The sequence below is a fragment of the Phalacrocorax aristotelis genome, chromosome 15 (assembly GCF_949628215.1).
Source record: "Phalacrocorax aristotelis chromosome 15, bGulAri2.1, whole genome shotgun sequence".
Classification (NCBI taxonomy): Eukaryota; Metazoa; Chordata; class Aves; order Suliformes; family Phalacrocoracidae; genus Phalacrocorax; species Phalacrocorax aristotelis.
This window is the reverse complement of record NC_134290.1, coordinates 628,466-653,344: the sequence shown is the minus strand read 5'-3', so window position 1 is coordinate 653,344 and position 24,879 is coordinate 628,466. Positions and strand designations below refer to the sequence as shown.

General features: G+C 45.2%; 1 protein-coding gene and 1 long non-coding RNA gene across 11 annotated transcripts in view; one reads left to right on the top strand and one right to left on the bottom strand.

Annotated features, from left to right (window-relative positions):
• GGT1 (gamma-glutamyltransferase 1) overlaps window positions 1-24,879 on the top strand; it is a 67,269-nt gene extending 42,390 nt beyond the window's left edge. For 6 of the 10 annotated variants that reach the window (XM_075110006.1, XM_075110004.1, XM_075110005.1 and 3 more), the window contains 12 exons: window positions 12,792-12,959; window positions 14,230-14,357; window positions 14,592-14,681; window positions 15,679-15,871; window positions 17,013-17,170; window positions 18,057-18,206; window positions 18,678-18,814; window positions 19,682-19,869; window positions 20,675-20,802; window positions 21,670-21,782; window positions 22,865-22,978; window positions 24,035-24,879. In XM_075110006.1, the coding sequence (XP_074966107.1) occupies window positions 12,796-12,959; window positions 14,230-14,357; window positions 14,592-14,681; window positions 15,679-15,871; window positions 17,013-17,170; window positions 18,057-18,206; window positions 18,678-18,814; window positions 19,682-19,869; window positions 20,675-20,802; window positions 21,670-21,782; window positions 22,865-22,978; window positions 24,035-24,178 (1,707 nt within the window). In that variant the 5' untranslated portion in view covers window positions 12,792-12,795 and the 3' untranslated portion in view covers window positions 24,179-24,879. Of the gene's footprint in view, window positions 1-4,941; window positions 5,120-12,791; window positions 12,960-14,229; window positions 14,358-14,591; window positions 14,682-15,678; window positions 15,872-17,012; window positions 17,171-18,056; window positions 18,207-18,677; window positions 18,815-19,681; window positions 19,870-20,674; window positions 20,803-21,669; window positions 21,783-22,864; window positions 22,979-24,034 lie in introns of those variants that run through there. The other 4 variants (XM_075109999.1, XM_075110008.1, XM_075110000.1 and 1 more) reach the window with 3 other exon arrangements.
• Window positions 13,285-16,403, bottom strand: LOC142064710 (uncharacterized). Its single transcript, XR_012663190.1, has 2 exons — window positions 16,222-16,403; window positions 13,285-15,424 (listed from the first exon to the last, which is right to left on the bottom strand). It is a non-coding gene; the product is annotated as an uncharacterized LOC142064710 (long non-coding RNA).

Here is a 24,879-nt window from a genome sequence, read left to right as displayed (position 1 = left end):
ACTGAAGAAAACCTCTAGCCTTGAGAGTGGGCATAGTTTGGGTATATTTCCCCTTTTAGTTTGTTTTTTCCCCTTTTAGTTTCCCTCTTTCCTACTCTGTAGTCTTTTTTTGTCCTCCTATCTGCCTCCTTCATTGCCTCTTCCACCAGTTTAGGTTTTCTTCTTTCCCCCATGTTATTCCCTCTTCTTTCCCCCGTCTTCCTTCACTAGCCCTCTCCCCTCTTTTATTCTGGGATGGTGAGGTTGAGGGGAGGCTGTGCAGGACTGTGTTGCTGAGCTGATTGCTGGCTCCTGTGGGGACAGGCAGGTCTGTTAGCTGCAAGAACACAGTCTCTTTGGATGCCTGGCAGAAAGGCTTTGCAAAGATGAAAGGGCTTCATAAAGCTGATAAATAAATGGTACAGATTTATGTATTTTTTGGAAACGGTGGAGCTTGACATAAAAGGTATGCATAAAGACTGAGTTAGGCAGTGGAAAGATAATGAATTGAGGAAAACTGATAAAAGACAGGCCTTGAACAGAGGACAGTCACCCTTTTCTGGAAGGGAGGAGCTGAAGGTTTGCATTTATCACCAGGTGGGACTTGAAATGAGATAAGGTTTAATGAATTGGTCCTTGTTACTGTTATCATGCTCACTTTGGCATACTGAGTTGTTATAGAAAGTCATTTGAACAGGAAATAGAAAAAAAGGGTTAACATCCTTTATTAGCAAAATCAGGAAAGTGCTCTTACGAAACAGAATACCACTAGTAAGCTGTTATTTCTTTCATGCATACATACTGTCTGTCTGGCAGAACCAGATAACACAAGATGTAGAAATAGCGTTTCAAGGAAAGCTCAGGAAATAGCTTTTTGCAGTGGCCCTTCTTATAACCTAAGCTAACCTAATCTACCTATCAGTACACCCGTCATAATCCATTTGAATGTCTTATACCACTGTCGAATCATCATCTCCTTTAGATTTATAGATCTTCTACATTGGGAATATCATCGTAATAACTTTACAAGAATCAGAATCCATTCGGATCATAACAATTTTATTAATATGCCAGCGGCATGAATTCTTGATGTAAGAAAATGTCAGCTTCAGAAGGCTTTATCAAACCTTTCCCCCTTTAAACACATCCCAGTGGCCTTTGTCAAAGGTTCCTTCTGCACAGCAATCGACAATGCCTCTGTCTGCCAGGGATCCTCGTCAGCTCTCACACCACAACACTGTCTCAGTAACACTACTTCAGCTACCTCTGTGGGAAGAAGAATATAAACAGAACTGCGCCATGTGCCTGGCAAGAAAGGATTAATAAACCTGCCTATTTACCAGTTATCTTTCATTTAGCTTACTTTTGCCCCAGGGAGGAGCATGCTTGTGTGGATGATTATGGGAAACCAGACTTAATAAAATGTGGGTTTAGTGAGTTCCTCCTCTTTGAGCAGGTGTGTTACAGTGGAAGCAACTCTCACTGGAGGGGAAGGAGGTGCTTTGGCTGTTAACAAACATCTGCTTATTTAGTTTCAGCTCTGAAAGTCAACTGTTGTGTGCCTGCTCTTAGTCAATGTGACCTATTGCATGCTAGGCAACTTTTCCAGTTCCTAGAGTACCTTTTCTCTTAAGAGTTTGCCAGGGCTTTCTCAGGACTAATCTCTTTTTTTGCATCAGCATTTCTTATGTTGTGTTTAGCTTAAATTAGGACTGCCTGCTACCCCTGCAGCTGGTACTTAACTTCTACTGGTTGCCTAGTAGTGGAATAGTGGAGCAAGGGGTCAAAAGGGAAACTGTTATTTACTGAAAGAAGCTTTACATGTTTATTAACATCTCTGTGTTACCAGGCACTTAAGATACTATTTGGTGTTTATGTTCAGGTAGTATTGATTGCAACATTGCTCTGTTAGAGGGGAAAGACTTCCTCAGGGCAAAAATAGCTAACCTGCAAAATGAGGACGTCTTGTAACAGCTTCTATTCCAATAAAGCACTAGTTAAAACATCAGGAAATTGAGACCTTGGATTGCATGTCCTGCCACAAAAAGGAGGAGTCTGAACTGTAGATGTGGTTGCATGATCTGTGTAGTTGCTGGTGTTGCTTCGTGAAATTCCTATGGAAAAATCAATAGGAGGTGAGGAAAGGAACAAAAACTGCCCACAGTGCCTTCAGGGTGCCTGATGCTTTTCAGTATCTGCAGGTCCTGTTGCAAGAGCTGCGAAGGCATTGCTTCATACACTGACAGATGCACTCCTTTAGAAGAAGGCACAAATGGAGATTTCACTCTGTTGCTCAAGCTTCAGTGTAATAGCATGTGCTAATTTTTGGAGAATGTTAAAGATGACCATGCCATGAACATAAAAAATGGAAAGAGGTGGCAATCCCTGCAGGAGGTACTGTTTTCTTTTTTTTGTAATAGGTTGAGATGTTGAGATTAACAAGGCAGCAATGCACCTGCATGAACCATGTTATTTCTGTTTGAGGTGTGACTCGGCTGCTTGAAACATGCAAGGCTGAGCTATAAAAGGACAATCAAGTAGATTAATACCTAGGCAGAGATACTTAACAGTTCTTAAAAACTATGTACAACTGAAATGAAGTAGTTGTGCATAGCGCAACCTGTGTATAGCAAGCTATTCACCTATCGGAACCAGAAACACTAACTTCAGGTTTCCTAACTTTCTCTGACCCCATCCTCAACTCTACTTATGCAGAGGTGAAAGAGCAACTTGCCGAGGAGCATGCAAATTATTCCAGCCCTGTGCCTGTAAGAACATGCCACAGATGAGACTGCGTTGCCCTTGAAGAAGGACATAGGAATTTGATTAATTTTGCTGGCTCACTGTTGTAAAACTTGCCTTTCAGCAGTGGAGGTGAAGAGTAACAGTTGGATAATTATGATTTAGAACAGGGGTTTCTCACAGCTATCAGCCTTTCTGTGTCGCCTTGCAGCCTCTAAGACAAATATGGTGACAGGGAGACGCTCTTCTGACCTAGACCTACTTCAGTGACATAGTTTTATAGTTCTAAAGTTGCTATTAAGCATAAAACCTAGTACCATCACACCTATGAGATTAGTAAATTAAGAAAAAGGTTCAGTTCAGTAGATTGCATCTTCAATTCCTCTGTAAAATATTCATCACTTAATAGTAAAAGTGTGACAGACCGAAAGTATAATTGAGTTTGTTTGGGGCAGATTGTCTGCTTTTTTCAGAGGATAGTTGTTTTGGAACAGCTGCTGTTGCAATCTTTTCTGTGGAAGATCATGGGTCTCACATCAATAAATTAGATACAGTGGGAGTGGTATGTGTTACTAATGGGATATGGCCCAGAATCTGAATGTGTACTTTAGACTGGCCAGTAGGAACAGCAGATATGTCAAACCCTTCTGAGCCTGCAGAGTATTTTCTGTACCAGTACCTACTTTCCAGAAAGCTTCTGTTTTTGCTCAAGATCTCTTGGACAATAGCAATATAATGGAAGGGACCTGCCCCCTTGATGCAATGTCTTGAAAGGGATATTTGAAAGTCCTTTTTGAAAGATGGGCACACGCTAAACCCCTTCCAAATATGTCTGTTTTATAATACTGATTTTACCTGACATAAATGTTAAACAGAACTCTGTTTTGTTGCTATTACAGAAAAGAAGGTGTATTTTTAAGCAGAGGAAATATGGCTCATGTTCCCAAAAACTTTTACTCCTGGAGCTAGGCCAAACTTTGTTAACAAGTCATTGTAGTTCAGCTACCCTCCTTCTGAAGTAAGTAAAGATGCAGTGTATCAAAGGTTGGAGTGGGGCAGAGGGACTGGACAGGTTTGGAATTGAGACATTAACCACTTGACTGATCCTGGTAGGTCAAACAATAGCATCTCGCAGTGCTGACTGGCATCCAGGCAGATTTGCTTCATCCTGTACTAGCAGGGCAGCCTCCTGGCTAAAAATCAGGCTTACGACATGTGGGCTTGAATCCTTGCTGTGCCCAAGTTTCAGGCAAGCTGTGATTTGCCTGTGCTGCATTCTGGATGGGCGTTCAGCCCTTGTGTTCAAAGCTGGGTCTGAGGTTTCTAGCAAGCTATGGGCAGCAGCAGTTTGCATAAGCTTCAGTAGCTGAATCCTTAGAGTCCAAAGACAGTTTGTGCAGCTCATCCCCTTGAATCTGGGTTACTACTGGGGTTTATGCGGCACTTCAAGGGCAGGTGAGCTGCAACCATACTTCTAGACTTGGCACAAGCAGATATGTAGGATTAAAAGTTTTAGTGACGTTTAGTGATGGGAGGCAAGTATTTTCATCCCTACCTTCCTGCTCCGTGACCCTCCTGGCCAGAGGGTGCTGCTATGGGAGCAGGGGTGGCAGAACAGGCATTGCATCTGCTGCTCATTGCAGCTGGAGTATTAATCCAAACTAAAACCAATAACAATTTAAGGTAGTGTGTAGCCGTGATTGCTGAAGAACAGGTATGTGAGCTGATCGGTGACCCTTGCATTGGAGGCAGTCAATCACACTGGGCAGAGAGTTTACTGCCACCAAATGTAATCACAGCTGAATCGGTCAGGGTGTCTGGATTTAAACTGCAACGTACAGACACACTTAAAACCCAGTCTCTTTCTGAATCACAAGGGTGCCAGTTGGTTAGGCAAGAGAGGTACAAGTGTATATGACCACGTGGAGATGGGAGCCCTTCTACTTAAATGACCACGTGTTTGCCCAGTTGCTTAATCAGAACTTGAGATAGCGATGAGGTGTGGGAAAACTCACATTTGTACTGTGTTGTAACTGAAGCCAAGAACACAGAATGATTCTGCTGGTGAAACACAACCTTTGTGGATGCTAAAATATGCATTTTAAAAGGTGTGGGTTCTTGACTTTTCACCTAGTCAATGATTACTTACTCATTCCCCTGGTACTGTGAATTCAGACATAATGAGTTTTGATGGGTTAATCTCCACGAGCAGAGCAGTACAAATACCAAACAGTATAGTATGCTTCAGAGAGCTTTTAAGGGAAGATAAGGGGTTACTGCTACAAGGATGTATTCTCCCTAGAAAAGGGTTCAGTGCTTGAGAAAGGATATTCAAAGAATATCAGTACATAAAGATCTGTGCAAAAGGACAGGACAGACTTGCAAATACTCTCAAGAGGTAAGGGGGAATTTGAAATTACCTTCATTAAGCCATTCCCCTCAGCCTGGAAGTGCTGTGTGGGATTTCTTATTCAACAGAATATGGGACAATGTGACTTTTTTTAATATATCACATGAAAGCTTGCTAAAAGAGAATGATAGAACCTGACTAACCAGTCTGAATAAGCTCAGGTCTAATAACCAACTTCTAGTTTAATGGCAGAAGAGCATCTGGAAACATCTTTTGCAACAGTTGGGAGAATAGAACTATTTTAATTAAACATTTTGATTTTTAAATTGGAAGTGAGTGTAACAGCGATGTTCTGAATGAGTTGAGAAACCTTTATTTTCATTACTTGCATTTCTGAGTTTGAGGTTTCTACTTCTGGATTTCTGGGAGGTCCCTAATTAGAAAACACTGTGAAAACAATGTCAAATGGAGTGTTTTGCACTTATTTCACCTTTCTGCCTTTTTTCACTTCATAGTTTATGCTGAACTGCCTTAAAATAAAAAATGTTGGATTTGACACTAAAATTTCTGCCAGAAAACATGGAATTTTTTGGGGAAAAAAGTTGTTTCAAGAGGAAATTGTCTCTCTCTCACTGACCTCAGTGTTTACTCTGTATTGGACAGAATATTACATGCCATTAGACTTTAGAAAACCTAATGACTGTGGAGGAGTTGCAAATCTTGATTACAATAGCTCTTTTGTGAACAGCATACCTGAAGAACAGCTGGAACAGCCTGCTTTATTTGGGGACTTTTCACTCAGTTCTGTTCAGTGTGGATTATGTCTGGTTTGACATCACAGCAATAATTAAGGACCACTGATAAGTGCTGAGGCCTTTCCCCTTAAAATTGATCTGTATGCACATGAGCCCTCAGTGCCAGGCTGAACAAAGAGGGTGCTAAAGGCTTTATGTACTGTTATACTTTGAACTTGCATCTGAGGGAGGCAGCAAGTCACACAGGGAGCCAGCCAGCTGGACGGGAACCAACATGGAAGCACTAGCTATGAGTGTTTTTATCCGAGTTCAATGGAGTTACTGCGTTTGTCCAGGGACTGCTCTGTCCCCCTGCTCCAGACAGGACCAATGCCTAGAGCTGAATTTGGAAGCCTCTTTGGGCTTGGCTGAATTCTGCTTTAGTTCCGTTATCACTGGTGCAGATGAAGACTGCATAAGACTTCAACTTAAATATCTCAGATGGATAAGTATAAGAACTTATTTCATTTCCAGCTTAATACCAGAATGTAACTCCTGTCTCATTGTGTGGCATAGAATTGACTATACTTAAAATATCTGCTCCTATTGAATTACAGATACTTCAATATTTGAGTCACATTTTTCTACAGAAATCTGTGTGTAAGACTTCAGTTGGGAATGATTTCTTAGATACAAAAGGTAGTTGTTAATAACTAGTTTAAAGTGTCTGGAAGGCATCGTGCAGGCAAGATAGAAGTAGTTACTGAAAAAATGTCTGCTAGTCACCATGAAGATCAGTACCTGATAGAAGATTCTGTCTGCCTGCATCATTGGTAGCAGAATCAGACCTGATCAGAAGTATCCTGGTGACTGCTACTATAAGTCATAGTAAAAGGCCTGAGGGGAGAAGATATTTAACACATAAGCATGTAGATCAGAATCTCAAATGACTTAAGTTCGTGTCTTATTGCAATAACTGCAGAGCAAGGCTGCATGGGGAAGCTTATATGGGACTAGAATTTTGTGTCTGAGTACAGGACAGAAGGCACAGGGAAACAAACCCGTATCTTTTGGGACTGTTCTCAAAAGCAGAGTGCTCAGGAAGCTTATGTCTCTCCTAACAAAGCCATAGAAGAGCAGGCGTGAACTATTGCTAACAAACTTTTCTACTATTTGCACTAACACAAACCTGTTAGTGGGTAGAAATGTTGCATCTGAGACATTCCAGTTCAGTCCAAGAGTAAAGGTATGTACAGCCTACACCAGCTCACCCGTTGCTACACTGGGACTATGTGTGGTGAGATGCAAGGACCCCATTGCAGTTGGGGAGTTCTAACCTGGTAGGCGGGAAGCAAGTTTCATGTTACAACTATATTTGTAATATCTACACAATCCTTATTGTGTAAGGTGTTTATCCCCTGGCCTTTGGATAATTATGGTATATATTAGCCTACCAGAACGTAAGAACTGTAAATTGTGTAAGGAAGGAGTGGTTGATGGGGAATGGGCACCTAAGCTTTTGATTTGGTGTGTGAGGAGGCATAACATGCCCTAGAAGGCATAACAATGAGTTTTGGTAGGAAACGGGAAAAGACTGTACTTAGCAAGTCATACTAAGTCTTACAGAACTGCTAGAAAACAGGTATATAAGCAAAGTAAAAAAAATTATAACTCAGAAGAGCAAACAAATCTTGGAAATTTTTCTCCCTTTAGAGGTGGAAGGAACAGCTGAACTCACCAGAAATAGCTATGGACAGTTCTAGTGCCCTTTCTGTATTGGTTTTGTCCTAATTTTCTTCAGTGCAAGCTGTCTTGGAGCAGATAACCCCAGCTAATTAGCTGCTCAGAGGCCAACGACCCTGGATGTTCCTGCAGACAACAGCAGAAGCTGCTGACCATTGTCCTTAGTGACAGCTGAGGGAATGCATGGTTAGCACAGTTATACCTGAGGATTTAAACTGTCGTCTGGCTAACTGGGTGTGTGCACAGACTCCTAGTGCAAAGACTTCCCACAAATGAAGCAATAATTTGATTTTTTCATTACACTACCTCTCAGCCAGCAACCAGAGAGAAAGGAAAGCAAGGAGATAATGGCATGGGGAACCAGTACCAGCTTGGTGGTTGAGAAGGACCCCTCCCACCAGCCATTAGCACAAGGATGGATATAACACCTTCTTCACCTTTGAATATGGTCTGGCCCCTGGCAGGATGCTGGGAACAGCCCTTGGGAATAAGCAGCCTGTGCTGTCCAACAGTACTCACACCTGTAGCAAGGCAGGGTGTCGGAGCGGTTGATTCTGCATGCCTGGGCCTGAAGTACGGTGCCAGCGCAAGTAGCCATCTTAGAGTCTTATACACACCTTAGAGGTGGCCCCACCTATGTGATCAGTTAGAGGCACCTTCGTCAGGCTGTCACATGATGCTGGCTCAGTAACAGGACATTTGTGTGAACAGCCCTTAGGCCTCTGTTATCAACCTGGTTCTACTCTTTTGAGGCCTCTCTTGGCTTATTCTCCTGGGGGCCCTGTGGCAATCTTGTGGCCGTTCACTTTGCATACATTCTCACTCAAAAGTCACTGACAGTTCACGCCACACACCGGTAAACTGTGAAAGCATTATTTCAGCTGCTTGTTATTAATTATTTCAATATGGCAATGCTATTGATATGGATTAGACTTTGAGTTTTATCAGAAGAGCACAGCCTATGTCCTGTGACAAGACTCAAGATGTCCAGTCTATCCTTGCATAATATGTGCTGCCTGGGGCAAGTAAGGACCGTTGTCTCAAAGCTAATGGCCAAGTGTTGGCTACTGGGCTGGGGGTGGGAGTACGAGGAACTCTTAGGAGTGGATGCTGAGGTATGCAGCTGTTGCAAGATGGGTTTAAAGCAGAAGCCTGCGTGGTTAAAGTTTTAGGCATTGTCAGTAAATGCTTTCTTCATTACTTCATTCAAGAACAAGCCAGTGTCTGACCATACCTGGCCTCTTTTGTAATCCTGTGGTATCCCACTGTTCTGTCTCCCCTGCTTTCTGGCTGGCACATCTCCTCTTTCTCCTCTTTCAGTTCCCCTGGTGCTTTCCCTTACTATGGCAGGTTTCTTATCTCCACAGAGCGCCCCAGCCCTCTTGGAAAAGATGTCAGACCCTATATCCCCTGCCTGACAGTGAGGTTCTTTTAATTAAAAAACAATTTCATGTCTAAATAATGTTGTGAATGTTGTGAATATGGCTCAATGGGGTTGCTCGTACAAGCGTAACTCTGCTACTTGCTGGTCCTCTCCCTCTCCTAATATAAATTAAGACAGACTATCAGGCTACATTTTAAATTCCATGCCTAGGACTGGCTGTTGGACCTGTACTACAGTGAGAAATAATCATATTGCTTGTAATGGTTTTATAGCCACTCTCTCCTGGAGACATATTGCTGCTGCTAAGCGGTGCTGTGTGGCTGAAGTGCTAGCCAAGCTTCCAAACAGCTGGATTTGGTAGACATTTGGAGGTTAAAGCCAGCTTCAGCAGATTATAGCTGGGGAGCCAGTTCAGGTGGGAGTCCACAGCTGCTGCTCCGCTCCCAACAATAAATCATAGTGGGGATTCGCCTTTGGAGCCGAGGCTCAAAAAGACCATTGGTACAAAAACTCAGCTGTTCCTACAGGGCGCCTACCCAGGGCACAGGGCAAGCATGGCAAGGTGTGTTAGAGAATGGGGTATCTACCAGCTCCTGATCCATCTCCCAATTGCTGTACAGCAAACAAAATGCCTGTTCAGCTCTCTGTTGACCCACAGTTAGGAAGGCAGTAAGGACTGTGGAAGGGGTGTTTTCCTCTAGGGTCAGACCTGAAATAGGTTAAGGAGTTGAGCTGGCAGTTAAGGTGGAGAGGATTATTCTCAGCTGAGATTGTTTTCTGTACTGTTGCAGAAGAGAGATCTTCAAACCTTTAGCCCGTACATCTGCTTCTTCCTTAGCAGGAGCAGTCTGACAGATTGCACAGATGCACTTTTATTAAGAGCATTCACTTTTACTGGCCCTACTTGGGCCCCAGAATCAATGGGTGTCAGTGTCGCTTCTTCATGGCAGTCTGTATGCTTGTTCCTGTCCCCAGCGGTGTGTGTCTTACCCTCCCCCAGGGGCTGGCAGCAGGCTGGGAGCTGTGCCTGAGGCATATGAAGTGGGCAGCTCACCGGGCAGCTGGGAGCTCGGTATGGAGCTCTTACGGGTCTAAGAGATGCTCACAAGTGTCATCCAAATCCATAGAGGAGGTGAAAGATGAGAGCAGAGGTACTATCTGAGGTTTCCCCTTCTCTGCTCCTGCTCTCAGAATAACTTGCCTGACAAGGCAGTGAATCTTTACAGGAGCCTGTCAGTGAGGTAAGCAGTCATGGAGGAGAACTGCACAGCCCCAGCCAGGAGCCTATGGGTTAACACACCAGCCACAGCTCTTGAGTCACCCCAGGCTTGCACGACAGCCCAGCATAGAGCAGCCTTCAGACGAAACAAAGTAACTTCTGCCTAGCTGGGGTGCAGATAAAAGATCCCATAGCATTTCTTGTGCAGCCTGGAGGAGACTGCCAGTGCTGAAGCTGAACTCCCTCTGCCAACAAACAAAACTGTCTTTAAACTCTGAGGCTGTGTATGAGCTATTGTTGGGGGCATAATGTCTTCTCTGTTTCCCTGCACAGTCGTTGCTCTGCAAACATGCCACTGGTCTCTTAAAAGTAGTTGAGTGTAAATCAAGTTCTAGAACCTGGAAAGAGGTTTCATCCATTTACCTTTTACTGGCCTCAGTTGACATTTGTTTACAGAGCAGCACATACAGTAGATTTACACACTCTTTTGAGCTGCTTTACTTGGAGATGGGCATCTTTAGTGCTCAGACTGAGACTTGCAGATACAGGGCTTGGATAGCAAATGTGTATCTCTGAATTTAAATAATAGGAGTGAGGGTGAGGTTGAGGGGACAGTGCTTGCTAATCTCCTCCCTCTGAGAAAACTTTTGGTTTGGCTGGCCTGGCCTGTTTCCTCTAGTCAGCTCAGTGCTGGCATGCTCACTGCTCCCCAGTCCTGCGTGTGCTGCTGCTGCAAGGCACCAAGTGCTGGAGTTTGCTCTGCTTTGGGCTGTTGAACACCCACAGAGGATGAGGTTGGTTAATCCACTCCTCACCCACAATGCCGTGGACTGGCTTGTCTCTGACAATGGCAGGTGCTTCTGTAAGGTAAAGGGCATCTTGGCTATTGCTGAAGTGCAATAGTCATGGTGAAAACACAAAGCTGCACTATGCAGGGGGAAGTTGGTCCTCAAAGGCATAAGATGAATTTAGGTCTTTTTTTGCTGAAACAATCCTGTAATGGGAAAGGAAATGGGTTAAAGAGTAGCTGTTCAAGCTGTATTTCATGGACTGACAGTACCAGCAAGGTGGCAGTGCTCTCCATCCCCTCAATAGCTTTCGACTCGCCCAGTGTGTATCTGGAATATGCTTGCCTGGAGGGTTCCTTAGTGTCCTGTGCTCACTCACCGATAAACAGTAACCCTGTGCACCCCAAGAGCAGCTATGTGCAGCACTGGGAAATATGGAGACATGAGCACTGGCCATAGCCCTCCAGAAATAACAGGCTCATTGGAAAGGTGCTCTGGCGAAGGACCCTGAACAGGAGGGGGTGCTGTGCTCACACTGCAGTGTGCGAAAAAACTTTGGCCAAGGTTGCTTGCTAACGACTAAGCTGTGTTTTGCATTGGTTACTGACAACCTTCTGTACAGGGACTTCTTCACAGACATGGTGTTTAAAAGCAGACAATATGAAGTTACATTTTTTTTTTAAAAAAATTTTCCTCTGAAGATGATTTGAGTAATGACTAACACCAATTATTTTCTGCTACTTGGTTTTCCCTTCTCACCTATGAATCTTCTGCTTTTCTGGTGTACGAGGTTACCTATCTGCTATAAGACAGGTTTTTACCCAAGTGACAGTTGCTGGTTTGGGACCTTTTAATTGCTGGTACTGTAACACTTCAGAACCGTTACCAAAGGGCTTCCAGGAATCCCCGGGGTGCTCGCTGAAGTAGATCACTCTGCAAATAGGATGGTAGTAACGGGTAAAGGGGAAGCTGGTAAAAGCTTTGGAGTTGTTAGAATGGTGGTTCTGCATAGAGTTGGCAGGGGCATAGAGAAATGGTACTAGCGGTCTCCATAGAAAAGGTCTTGATATGAACCTGAGTGAGGAAATACTTGGGACACCCTTTCTGTGAGAGATTCAGGGGAGGCAGAAGCTGTTCACGGCCCACAGCTCAGGACTCATGGAAACCTGCTAAAAAGCAAGGGCTGGAAAGATGGGTAAGAAGTCATATATACAGACTCACCATGTGGCTATGAAGTAGGGAGGAAGAGGTCAACACCGATGGCTGCTCACCTGACAAAGCCAGCCTGCCTCCAGCATGTAGGCAGGATGCAGTCCTTGAATCCATCACATTACAGAGGAGACAAAGGGCCTGCCAGTATGTGTTGGAGGGGGGAATCTGGTAAAAAGTCTCTGACTGGTATTGCTGACTTGATTTAGGAACTAGATCAAATCCAGTCTGACACTGGGCCCCTGTCCGCCCAAGCAGAGCAACAGCTTAAAGGCTAGCTGAGCATCTAAAATCCTCAAAGCGTAATGTCACAAAGAGCAATCAGTTGTCCTATTGACATTGAAAGGTAACAGTAGCAGGACATCTTGAACATCCTCTCCCCTCTTGATGTTCTACTTTACTTTAAACAGAACATCACCTTGATTTAACTGTCAAGGCCAGAACTGGGTTCACACCTCCCCTGGCCACTCCTTCCTAAACCACCCTTCCATGAGCAGAGCTGTCAGCTGCTGGGAGGTAGAGGGGGAAACAGCGCATATGAAAGAAAGTAGATGAAAAGACTGCTCTTGTGCCTGATCACCTGTTCCCCAGTTCCCACGTGCCCCAGAAGCAGCAAGGCTGATGATCCCATCTCTTCCCACAGGAAGATGAAGAAGCGCTATGTGGTGGCTGGAGTCCTGGCTGCAGTCCTGCTGGGGCTCATCTTGCTCTTGGGCCTCGTCTTCGGGCTGCGCTCTGACTCAGGGGACACACACACGTATAAGAGGGCAGCTGTGGCTACAGACGCAGGGCAGTGCTCAATAATTGGAAGGTACCCACTAATCATGCTGTGACTCGTTAGCTCTGACAGCTCTTACGCAAGTCAAAACTGTTGTTTCCCTGATGTCCAGGTGCAAGCCTGGCAGTTGCCCAGCGCAGATGATCTCTAATCTCTCTGTAGAAGGAGGAGGCCATAATAAAACCTGGGCTTTTATCATGCCTGACCAACGTTACTGCAGTTGCTCAAATACAACATAGCAGGCTGTTGTGATTTAGCCCCAGTCAGCAACTAAGCATCACGCAGCTGCTCGCTCACTCCCCCCACTGCTGTGGGATGGGGAGAGAATCTGAAGGGCAAAAGCAAGAAAACTCATGGGTTGAGATAGGAACAGTTTAATAATTTAAATAAAATAGTAATAGTAATAATGGTGATGATAATAATAATTATTATAATAATAATGATCATATAATAAAAAGGAAAATAACAAGAGAGAAATGAAGCCCAGAAATAAAAAATAAAGAAAAAATACCACAAGCAATGGAACCGCTCACCACCTGCTGACTGGCACTGCTGCTTCCTGAGTCACGATAGCGGTGTCCCCCAGCCAGCTTCCCCCAGCCAATGTACTGGGCATGATGTTACATGATATGGAATTTCCCTTTGGCCAGTTTGAATCCGCTCTCTTGGCTGTGCCCCCTCCCCTCCCGGCTGCTTGTGCACCCAGCAGAGCATGGGAAGCTAGAAATGTCCTTGAGTAGTGTAAGCACTAACCAGCAACAATTAAACCATCGGTGTGTTATCAATACTATTTTCATACTAAGTCCAAAGCACAGCACTATGCCAGCTGCAGGGAAGAAAATTAACTCTATCCCAGCTAAAACCATGCACAGGCAAAGATCCCCTAGATGCATGAACAATGGGAACAAGACATGCTTTTCAAGCTCCATTTAAAAACCATTTATCAAGCTGTCCTCCAGTTCTAGACGCAAGTGCTGCAGATTTCAGGCTCCTCAGCTGCCATTTCTCACATGTAATGGATGTGTCTGGGATGCCTGTCCCCAAACATACTTTGACACATCTCAAGTGTTTTCAAGCTAGTTTGGATGTGTCTTTAATGAGGCTGATCTGTTCTGCATCTAGACCATTAGGATGTATCCTCTAAGGTGACAGAGCTCAAACCTTCCTATTCTTGAGGAACCTATAGACTGGGTGTGGATTAGATACTCTGTCATAGCTGCTCTGATGAGACGACTCAACTGCTTATAGGCAGCTGAGACACTGTGTCATGTCACCATATGATGCCTTCTCTTTTGCTGCACAGGGACATCCTTCAGCAAGGTGGATCAGCAGTGGACGCTGCAATTGCAGCCCTGCTTTGTGTAGGACTCATGAATGCTCACAGCATGGGCATTGGAGGAGGCCTCTTCTTTACCATCTACAGCAGCACAGGTAAGGGACAGGGCCATACACATCTGGAACAGCTTGAGAACTATTTATCTAAAGCAGGTGATTTTTTCTACCTGAGTGAAGGTAAAAGGCTGACTCTTAGCCCCTGGGGGAACATGCTGTCCTCAAAATAATTGCCAAGAAACTGGCTCACATTGATCAGGCTTCTTCAGCAGAGACCATGCCTGTGTGTTGAGTCCAGAGCTAAACATTATCTTCCTTGCTCTGTTGTTAAAGGAAAAGTGGAAATCATTAATGCAAGAGAGGTGGCTCCAAAAAAAGCATCGGAGAACATGTTTGGGAACAACACACAGCTCTCTCTGAAAGGTAAGGCAAAGGCTGTTTCACTGCTTTGGGGGGACTGCATAGCTCCAACATTAGCTGCTACATGTCTGAATTAAGAACATTTCATATTGTTATGTTCTTGCATATCTACAGGATTTGTCACCTAGAAATGTCATCTAAAGAATTTGCAAACTCTGTCCTGACAAAGAAGCTAAAAATAGTGTCCTTCAAACTAGTCGCTCACCTCAGTACTTTCTGCTTTTTACTTCATGAAAATGCAGGTGAATCCAATGCCCTGAGTATGACCTGTTCCATGCCTGCCATCTTTCCTTTCCACCTCTTTGAATAAATCTTTTGTGGATCAATTTAGTTCTTGTCAGTTCAAGTGTTGTCCCTAAATAACTTTTGTGGTGGCTTCAACTAATGGTTCAAGGGCTCCAGAGAATGAGTGATTTCCTTTCAGGGAAGTATTTATAACCAAAAATAGAAAGAAGTACTAACTATTCATGGTCACTCCTGTAACCAAGGAGGAACAGCACCTTGGAGGAGGTTTAAGTGTGTTGAACTTCTGGGACATGCCAATAAAAACAGGATTGAAGCAAACTGCTGCATCACTGTGCAATGTAGTAATCAATCCATTGCAATTGCAGTTACGTGCTACAACAAAGTTTTTGGCTTAAGTTTGTATGCAGTCTGTGTCCTCCTGTGTGTTCTCTGATGGATTGGAAACTGCAGGCAGCTATGATAGCTTCTGTGTTCTGAGCACCTCTTCTCTGGAACAGAACCTAGTGAGGGGAAATGACCCAAAAACCTGAGTTACCATCAAGAGGATGGAGGTGTTCCAACAGTCCAGAATACGTAGGCATAAATGTCAGACAGAAAAATCCTGTTAGCATCGTATGTATAAGCTGAGCTAGTCGTAGTAGATGTAATCTCTGCCTAAAAACATGGCTGACAGAGAAGCCTGCTCTACCTCCTGCTCCATTAATTACTTTCCTTTTTTGCTGTGGAAGACTAATACGTTCCTTATCTGCTCCAGGAGGCCTGTCTATCGCTGTTCCAGGAGAAATCCGTGGGTATGAACTGGCTCACAAACGCCATGGCAAACTGGCATGGAAAGACCTGTTTCTGCCCAGCATTGAGTTGGCAAGAAAAGGATTCCCTATTGGGAAAGGCCTTGCAGCAGCCATCAAATCAAGAGCGGAGTCAATTGAAAGCAATCCCTCACTGTGGTAGGTAGAGCAGTAGTTGCTCTGTGCAGAGAAATTTGGGGTAACTGCATCCTAGCTGAAAAGTCTCTGTGTTTGTGTAATGTAGTGTCTGTGAGGAGTGTGCCTCCCCTCCAGTGGCTGTACGCACTGTACCTGCTGTTATTCCAGCTACCTGAAGGTGCTAAATCGTGTGGCCAATTTTAGGAATGTTCAGCCCTGACCTTTAAAGGGAGATAAACTCTGCTCTTTAAGTCTATTAGTCTGAGCAAAGGTGGAATTAGAGTACATGCTGGGATAAATCTGTCAGATGGCAATGTATTTTCTGAATCCCAGCTTTTCCTCATGCTGTAAGTGCACTAAACTAATCTTACCTGCATTTGGGGCAATTGCAGAGTCTCCTTGAGCATTTCGTCTGCTGTCAGGCAGTGGGAATTTGGGTCATCTCTTACTCTGCAGTCAGCCTTCCTCAAGCAATGACTCTGACCATCCACTTCTGGCAATGACTATGAACATGCAGGGTTTTAAATGCTCCTCCACTTCCTCTTACAGTGAAACCCTGCTGGAGATCATGCTTACTCCTCTCTTGTCCTTAAGATCTCTGCCAGCTGCAGGTTGGTTTCCAATCCAATTGGGATGTACAGCCTGGGCCTATCTCCTGCACTTCTGTCTGGCAGGTCCACAGCAGCACATTCATGATCCGTGATGAGGGAGCTAGAGAGGAAACTGTCTACCTCAAATTGCTCTGACAAACAGGGATTGAAATGCATTCTCCTGGACTCACTGGAAGCTTTGAGCCTCATAGCTTCATAGTCTGTGCTCTGAACAGAACTGCTTGAGTTCAAGGACTGTGGCCCCTCCTGGGCATCTTGAGGCAGTTGTTAGTAGGGAGGGTGGCCTGCCTTGGTGAAAAAGATGAATGCTCCCTCCTGCAGGCTTCACTGAGCAAATTCTGAGCAATGTGGAATCCCAGGTCAGAAACCACTGTTCACTTTTATGTCCCAGTGCAAGATATCAGGCCCCCTGGAGCATGGCTCAGGCAGTTTCTCTTCTCTCCAAGAAGCCTCTAGCATGAACACTCAAATACGGTGTCAGCTGGTACAGGTACACATAGTTTTGAACTTGTCTCTCAGATCTGATCTTCTCAATCTCCTTTCTCTGTTAGCGAAGTGTTCTGCAGAGGAGGGAAAGTTCTGCATGAGGGCGATATCATCAAGATGCCTAAACTAGCCAACACATACGAGACTATAGCCAGTGAAGGAGCAGATGCCTTTTACACAGGAAGCCTGGCAAAACAGATCATCGATGACATCCGCAGTGTAGGTGAGAAACAGGACATCTGTCCAAAACAGCATGAGTGACCTGACTGCTGCAGCTCAGCGTCCAGGGAGGAGCCAGTGACCTGCAGAAGCCTTGGAAGTGGGTCAAGCCTGCTGCCTGAAATGCTGCCTCTGACATCTGTGGCAACAGGACCCCCAAGAGAAGCCATTAGTGCTTTAATGGATGCATTTGAAACTCAGTCAGAAATGGATAGTATATGCTGTACATTTCTGTATCATATAGTTTAGCAAGCCCGTACATTTCTGGATAAGCTTAGTAGATAGATGCCGTTTACAGAGCCTAAATCAAACAAGTTTCTACCTAAAACATTACATTACATGGTCCTGTGAACACTGAGCTTGTTTAATCTCTCCATGCCACTAGATGGTGGTAGTATTCTATCCTTACTAGCTAGCGTTGGCTAGCTTCAGTTAACTTCACACAAGGCATTTACTGGCTTTATTTGTGATGGTTAATTACTGTCTTTCCCCTTCTGATAAGAAGGGCAATGACACATACAAATTATTCTGCTTATGGGGTAGCACAAAGCATCTGCATCCAAAAGCCGCATCCTCCTCCTGTAAACAGGACTCTTAATGATTTTGTTACCTGACGTTGCTGGTGTCCTTTGTAAAAAAAGATGGATCACCAGATTTTTGGCTGCCATAAATCAGCCCAACTTCAAGCTTAGGCTATCTGAGCCTTGGCTGGATCTGTCAAGGAATAGTCATCTCCTGTGCACCCATCTTTGCTTTCTTTACCTTGCAACTTTTTGGATTTGTCTGTGTTCTCTCTTGTCCTTGCGGTGATGCATGTTGATGGAGTATTACCTCCTCTTCCCGCCAGAGATCACATAAACCCACATCTAGAGTTTCCTTCTCTTTTCCAGGGGGCATTGTCACATTGGATGACCTGCGGGACTACAATGCAACAGTGATTGAAGACCCCATACAGGTCTCACTTGGGGAGTTTACCCTGTATACGCCTAGTGCCCCCCTAAGTGGCCCAGTGCTAGCGCTCATTTTCAACATACTGAAAGGTGAGAGTGCCGCTGAGCAGTACCTTACAGGCAGCAGGAACCTTCTTTTGTTTGAGAGCTGGGCGTCCCTTGATAGCCCTTCAGCAGGTGGGAAGCCCGAGACCCCAGGAGGTAAAAATTCCTCTTCTGCTGTAAACTCAGGGATGTCGCATTCTTACTTGAAATACAGGTACAAGAGGAAAAAGATGCTCCTGATTGGGGCACTTCCCTGGCACCTGCATGGGTGGAAACTAACTCGTACTTGAGGCTTCTTTGGAAAATATCTGTGCACACACAAATCCTGCTGATGACTCGCACAGTGCTCAAAACTATCAGACCTCCTATGTTCTCCATGTGGAGATCAGGACAGTCCAGTAACTGTATCTCTGTAAAGACTGGGCTTCAAGATTATACCATTTGGCACAAGTTTATTAGCAGTCCATTGATGGTGTACTTTTCTTTGTGTTCACAATCATTTGTCGTCTTTACCAGGATATAATTTCTCTGCTGACAGCATCAAAACCGTGGAGGAGAAAGGTCTGACATACCACCGCATTGTGGAGGCCTTTCGCTTTGCCTATGCCAAGAGGACTTTACTGGGAGATCCAAAATTTGTCAACATTACAGAGGTACCTGGCAAAAGCCTTTTCTATCTCTAACACCAAGGTTGACTGGAATGTGGGTTAAAGTTTTTAGGAGACTAAACTTCGTCGGGGTGCTCTGTGCCACCTGCTGTTGACAGGCACTGAAATATCTCTGAATCAAAACATGAAGTCCTATGTGACTCATGGCTGAGCTGTGAGTGATATAAATGGAGGAAACCTTCATGCTGTAAGGAAAAGCAAAATCCTCAATTCACTAGGGGTGTTTGAGTACATCTTAGGGCTAACCCTCCCTGTTTTCATAGTGTTTGAAGCCTTATTCACTAGATGACATTCCCAGCATCCTTGTGGCTCTCTAACCCAGTCCTGCCTATAGTAAATGGACAATGGATGGGAAGGCAAGAGGCAGGAACTCTGCCTTTCCCCACTTCACACTTTGTGCTTTTACTTCTGTGACTCTCCAAATGCAGCAGCACCTGAGCCCAGCCCTGCTTGATGGACACAAATTTGCAACTTAACAGAGCAATGATCAGAGCTTGCCTTGGTCAAGTCCTCTCAACACAATCCCTCTCCTGTCATCTCTGAATCAAATGTAACACTACTTGCCTACACCTTACAGCAGTTTTGGGGAGAGCTTTCCATAGATCTATGGTAGTGGATGCTGATTAACTTTCTACACAACGGGGTGCACTGTAACAGCTGTGTCTGTGACTGCTTAAAATGCTCTTTGATACAATGTCCATCTTTCAAGGAGGAAGGTCCCTGCTGGAAAACTATAGCCTCACTGCTGGGATTTGCCAGTCTTCTGTGGTCTGAAGTATTGGATAACAGCCTCATAACTACATGTCTCTTAAACTTAATCTGCTGAGTAACTGCATTGGATTTCTCTGACAGGCGATCAGAAACATGACGTCCGAGTTCTTTGCGGATAGTCTCCGGAGGAAAATCACAGACAACACCTCCCATCCAGTTGACTACTATGAGCCAGTATATTACACTGGAGATGATGCTGGTACATCCCACCTCTCCATTGTGGCTGATGATGGCAGTGCTGTGTCCGCCACCAGCACCATCAACCAATAGTATGAGCTCAGACATTACTTCCACATAGGCCTTTGCCATCTTCCTAGTGGTGGTTCTGTGGTTGGTATGAAACATCACTGAACTGTCATCCCTCTAGCAGGGTAGTGATGGGTAGCACTGCTGATGAGCTTGCAGGTCAGTTCTTAACACTGAGGCCTAACGTGGCTGGGTCAAAGGACAAGATGTGTCCTCTCTCATGTTGGGTTCACCCACCAAGAAAACATTCACTGCATCTGGATCTTTTCATAAGCAGTGGTATCACTGCCAGCTCTGATTTCCCAGGCATCTGGAAGGAATTTGAGCTAATACAGCTGGCCTGGAAGTGCAGTGTTTGGCTTTGAGTGCTGTCAGGAAGACCTGTGTTCTGTGTGTATGGCCTCAAGCTGGGGGGGTGAAGGTTCTTTTCGTCCATAGAAAATGTCTCCAGCTTGACACATCTAAACAAAACCCCAGTCATTCCCAAATGTGCCAATTTTTGAGCTGTGCTGCCTCTGAACGGAGTGCAGTACTGCCCAGCTGGGAGAGGAATTAGTTGTATTGGGCTGCTGTGCTGTTCCTCCCCTTGGGGTGCTTGCCAGGGAGCTATACAGCAGACCTCTGGGCTGCCTTTCCTCTTTGTGTAGCTCTGTACTCACAATATAAACTGCTTCCTTCCCCCGAGGGGTGACAGAATATTCTTTACAACAGGAGGGAGTGGAGAGTTACTCCAATCAAATCCCAGGTTTCACACTGCAGTAAACCACCTGAAGCTCTTCCTGAATTTACTCGGGTTTTGATGTTTCTGCCCCAACTTGTTTTGTCTAGCTTTGGTTCTGATGTACGATCCAATGTGAGTGGAATCATATTTAATGATGAGATGGATGACTTCAGCTCACCTTACACAATCAATGGATTTGGGATCCCTCCTTCTGCAGCAAATTTCATAGCACCAGGTAGCTGTAAACTACCTTCCTGACTCAGTCTTTTGGCTATGTCTTGCATACTAATGCTGTGGTGTCTGCAAGGTAGGCTGCAGCATGTCTGCGACCAGGCACAGATCTGAGCCTTTCTGCTGAGAACAGGGATGAAAGTGAGTCACCTGGCATCCCTGTCAAAAACACACAGCCAGCAGCCCCTGCTGTACCCTGAAGGAAGAGAGGCTGTCTAAAGAAAAACTCCTGTGTATGCCTCCTTCCAGCAACCAGAAATCCTTTCCCAGGGAGCTCAGAACATGTCAAATGAAATTACTTAGGGCTGCAAAAGATTTCTTTGAGCTGATTAAAGAGCGAGGCAGCAGCAGGAACTAACTGCTGAGTATTTGATTGTGTTGTCCAGCCTGTGCTGCCCTGGGAGCTGTAGGGCCACTTTGGATAGACCCAGTTCATGCACCTAACGCGAGCACCCTGCCTGCTCTACCACTGTTTCCCGCAGACCCATCTCATTGCTGCTAAAGCAGGCTGGGATTTTGCTCCCCTCCCGTACCCCATGCTTTGGAGAGGGACGGGGAAGTGAAAGTACAGGAATGGAAGTCCCATGGTGTACAGGAGGCAGCTGCATCACAGACAACCCCAGCTGGGACAGGAGTGTGAAGGAAGGCACCTTCAGTCTCTGCTTGAAGGACCAGGGTTAAGCTTTGCATTGCAGGAGAAAAAAGGAGAGGGGTACAGGGGATAGTGGGATCCCCAAGGGCTGAACAAGATACTTGAGCTGAGTCAGGAAGGTGGATACTGAGGCTCTGGGTTTAGACGTGGAGCAGGAGCTGGCAGTTTGTCAGCTGATGGTGGAAAGCTGAGCCTCTGTTGCATTTGTGTCCCCAACAGGTAAACAGCCGATGTCCTCTATGTGCCCCTCCATCTTGGTGGATAAAATGAAAAAAGTCAAGATGGTGGTTGGTGCTTCTGGAGGAACAAAAATAACTACAGCAACAGCACTGGTATGTGATGATATGGGCAAACTGGGGACAGGGCTAAGGCAAAACAAGGTTGGGGAGAGGCAGTGTTTGGGGTAAAGGGCTCAAGTCTCCACCTGTGATGTGACCATGGCTGTGGCTCCCTGCTGTGGGCCAGAGGCCTGAAAGGGAGGTTCCAGCCTGGCCTTCAGAGGGCCAGACCTCCAGTGCCATCTCCTGCCAGAGCTACAAAGGGTCTCTCAAATTACTTCCTCCAGTGACTTTACTTTGGCAAGTTGTTCTTGCCACTTGTGGAACTTTTGTGACTTCAGTTTAGCTTTGACTTCTGTTCTCTGGATCTCCATGAGCCAGTCTCTTTATCTAGTTTAGAGTCATTCGTATCCAACATCCTACACTTTGGATGAAAGTCACACAGAGAAGCTAAATAAGAACTTAGGCCAGGCATGCCATCAGGCTATTCGACAGGCAGGCTCTCTGTGAGCTGCTGTGGTAGCCACTCAAATGATCAGCCTAGACCAAAAGTGATTGCAGGAGAAAGCTGTCCCCTGTGCCAGCACACACAGCAGTTCAGAGCACCAGGCTGGATCTTGCTTTCTGGCTGAGGTAGAGAAGTCTCCATAAAAACCACTACAAGCAGCTTTCTAAGCCCTTGATCCTGAGGCTATTTTCACTTGCCAACAGCTCTAACCTGCAATTTAAACATGTAGAGATGAGCCAGGTTTAAGGAAACCTGTTGCACAGTAGCAGAAAGCTGTAGGTATATGTTTGCTGAGGTGACTACTGTGTGTCTAAGCAGCACTAGCTTTATCACAGCAGCGTAACTCTAGCTGCAATAGCTTGAGGATCTGATCCTTTTACTGTGTTAATTTTAGTAACTTATTGTCTCTCTGTGTGGGAATACCCCTAAGCATGTACAAGCTGACTTGCTGCAATGTACCTGTGTTTTGCTTAGCCAAGAGAGGGACTGCTGAAAGCAGCAGGAACCAGAAATTATGCCTTTTATGTGCTCTGGTGAACATCCTTCAGACATCTCTGCCTGTGTTGCTACAAGGGTCAGGCCTCTTTGAGGATAAGTCACTAACATTAAGGCTTTTTGCTTCTCATAGACGATCATCAATTCCATCTGGTTTGGTTATGACGTGAAGAAAGCAGTGGAAGAGCCTAGAATTCACAATCAGCTGTTTCCCAATATTACGGAGCTTGAGCAGCAGATAGAGGAGGTTTGTCTAGCTAGAATCTGCGGTGTGTGAGAACTTCTTGTATGGTGCTGGGTTCCTAGTGTTGGGAAGGCAGGCACCTGTGGAAAATCATGAAGCTTTGCCAAATGTTCCTAGGTGAGCAGTGTTAAAGCTGGTACAGGTCAAGTACTGGGTCACAATAAGCTGTTCAAAGTGTACCTTTAGTCTCAGTCACATGTGTTTGAACCCTAGTGCATTCAAGTGTCGCCTACATCTGCAACTGAGGATAGATATCTTGCAGTGTTGTTTGGCTCAAAGGACTTGCAAAATAGCAAAGCACATCAGGGCCTGAACCATTCAGCGGTCTAAATCCAGTGACCCTCAGAAAACTCTTGTCCTGTTGTACAATCTCCAATGGATCCTGAAGCAGTGGCACAGAGCTAGTAAGGGAGGACGCACAGAGGGACCTGAGAACAAACTTGAAAATATTTTCGTAGTAAAGGTCTCTGTGCAGCACTGTCAGTCTGAGAGCTGATGGCAAGATCTGCCTCGCTCTGCATACCGCTTGCCCTGAGCTGCCAGCTTCAGTCACCCTGAGGAATTACACATCACAGAGGCCTAAGACAGATGCAGTCTTTGTACATATCTCATCCTGTGTCTCTATATTCAGGAAATCACTCCTATATAAGGCAGTTTTCTTCATCAAACAATGCAGAAGATCCTCCTTTAATAAGCTTCTTAATAAGGTAATAGCTGAGATAGCTTCCTGCTCTCTACAAGTCCCATTTTCTCCCATTCTGAAACAGGATCCGTCAGTTCTGGCTGTTGGCATGTGAATATCTGAGGCAGAATGCTCCGTGACCAGGAATAGTATTGGCAGCCCACACTGAGCACCACAAAAGTCACATCTTCTCAGTTCCACCCCTTCAAAACTAGGGCATCCCAGAAACCAAAGGCAAGAGGAGGAACAGCATGTAGTTTTAGACGTACCTAATACAGACACTGAACACCTGAGTAGTCATGGAGGATGCAGGTAGCAGGCTAGGACATGAGTGCAGTTTCTCTCTGCTGTCGTCCTCATTCACTTCTGTATTCCAGGGTATAGAAGAACAACTAAAGAAGAGAAAACACAATACCACGCGGGTGAGCAGTGGTGCGGTTGTGCAAGCCATTCTCAGAACAGATGAAGGATGGGCTGCAGCCTCCGATTCCCGGAAAGGTGGCTTCCCTGCAGGCTACTGATGTGGCTCAGCTCCTTTTTTCAGTGGTCTAGTGACACTGAGGTGTGTCTGGGGGGAAGATCTTTTAGGTCTGCAACTCAGGGACTTCTCACAGGAAAGAGAACAAATTTACCTGTGGTTTTATTGACAGAGCTGGGACAGTTCTCTACAGTCATGACCGAAGTGCCTCATGCCACAGCAGTCTGCTAAGACATACATGTCTACCAGGACATGCAGTACTTACTTGAAGAGTCTGTTCTGCCTTGAAGAGTTTGTTCCCTGCCTCCTCTCCATCCCTTGAAGACAGACTGGGTACCCAGAGTTTCTGACAAAGGACCAGCTCACTCAAGCTGCAGGAAGTGCTTCCCCTGCACAGTGTCAGCTACTGGGAATTTCCCTGTCACTGCTAGAGAAGAGATTTGTTTCCTTTTGAGTAGATGGCAGTTACAGGACTCTGGGGACTAGGTTTTTGAAGTTACAGACTAATAGATCTGTGCCATAGCAGGAAGCCCAGCTCTAGACCAGGATAAGCCTTCACAAACTCACCACTCTTTCTTTTAACAAAAGATATTTCTGCTTTTCACTTCAGTTGATTACTGGAGATGAGTGGGTAAATGGGGAAATGGCTCAAAACTTTTTTATATTTCTGTTGAGAGGGTCTAAAGGGAAGATGCTACCTGTAAAACTCTGAGCACAACTAAAATAAATAAATATGGAGTCGCA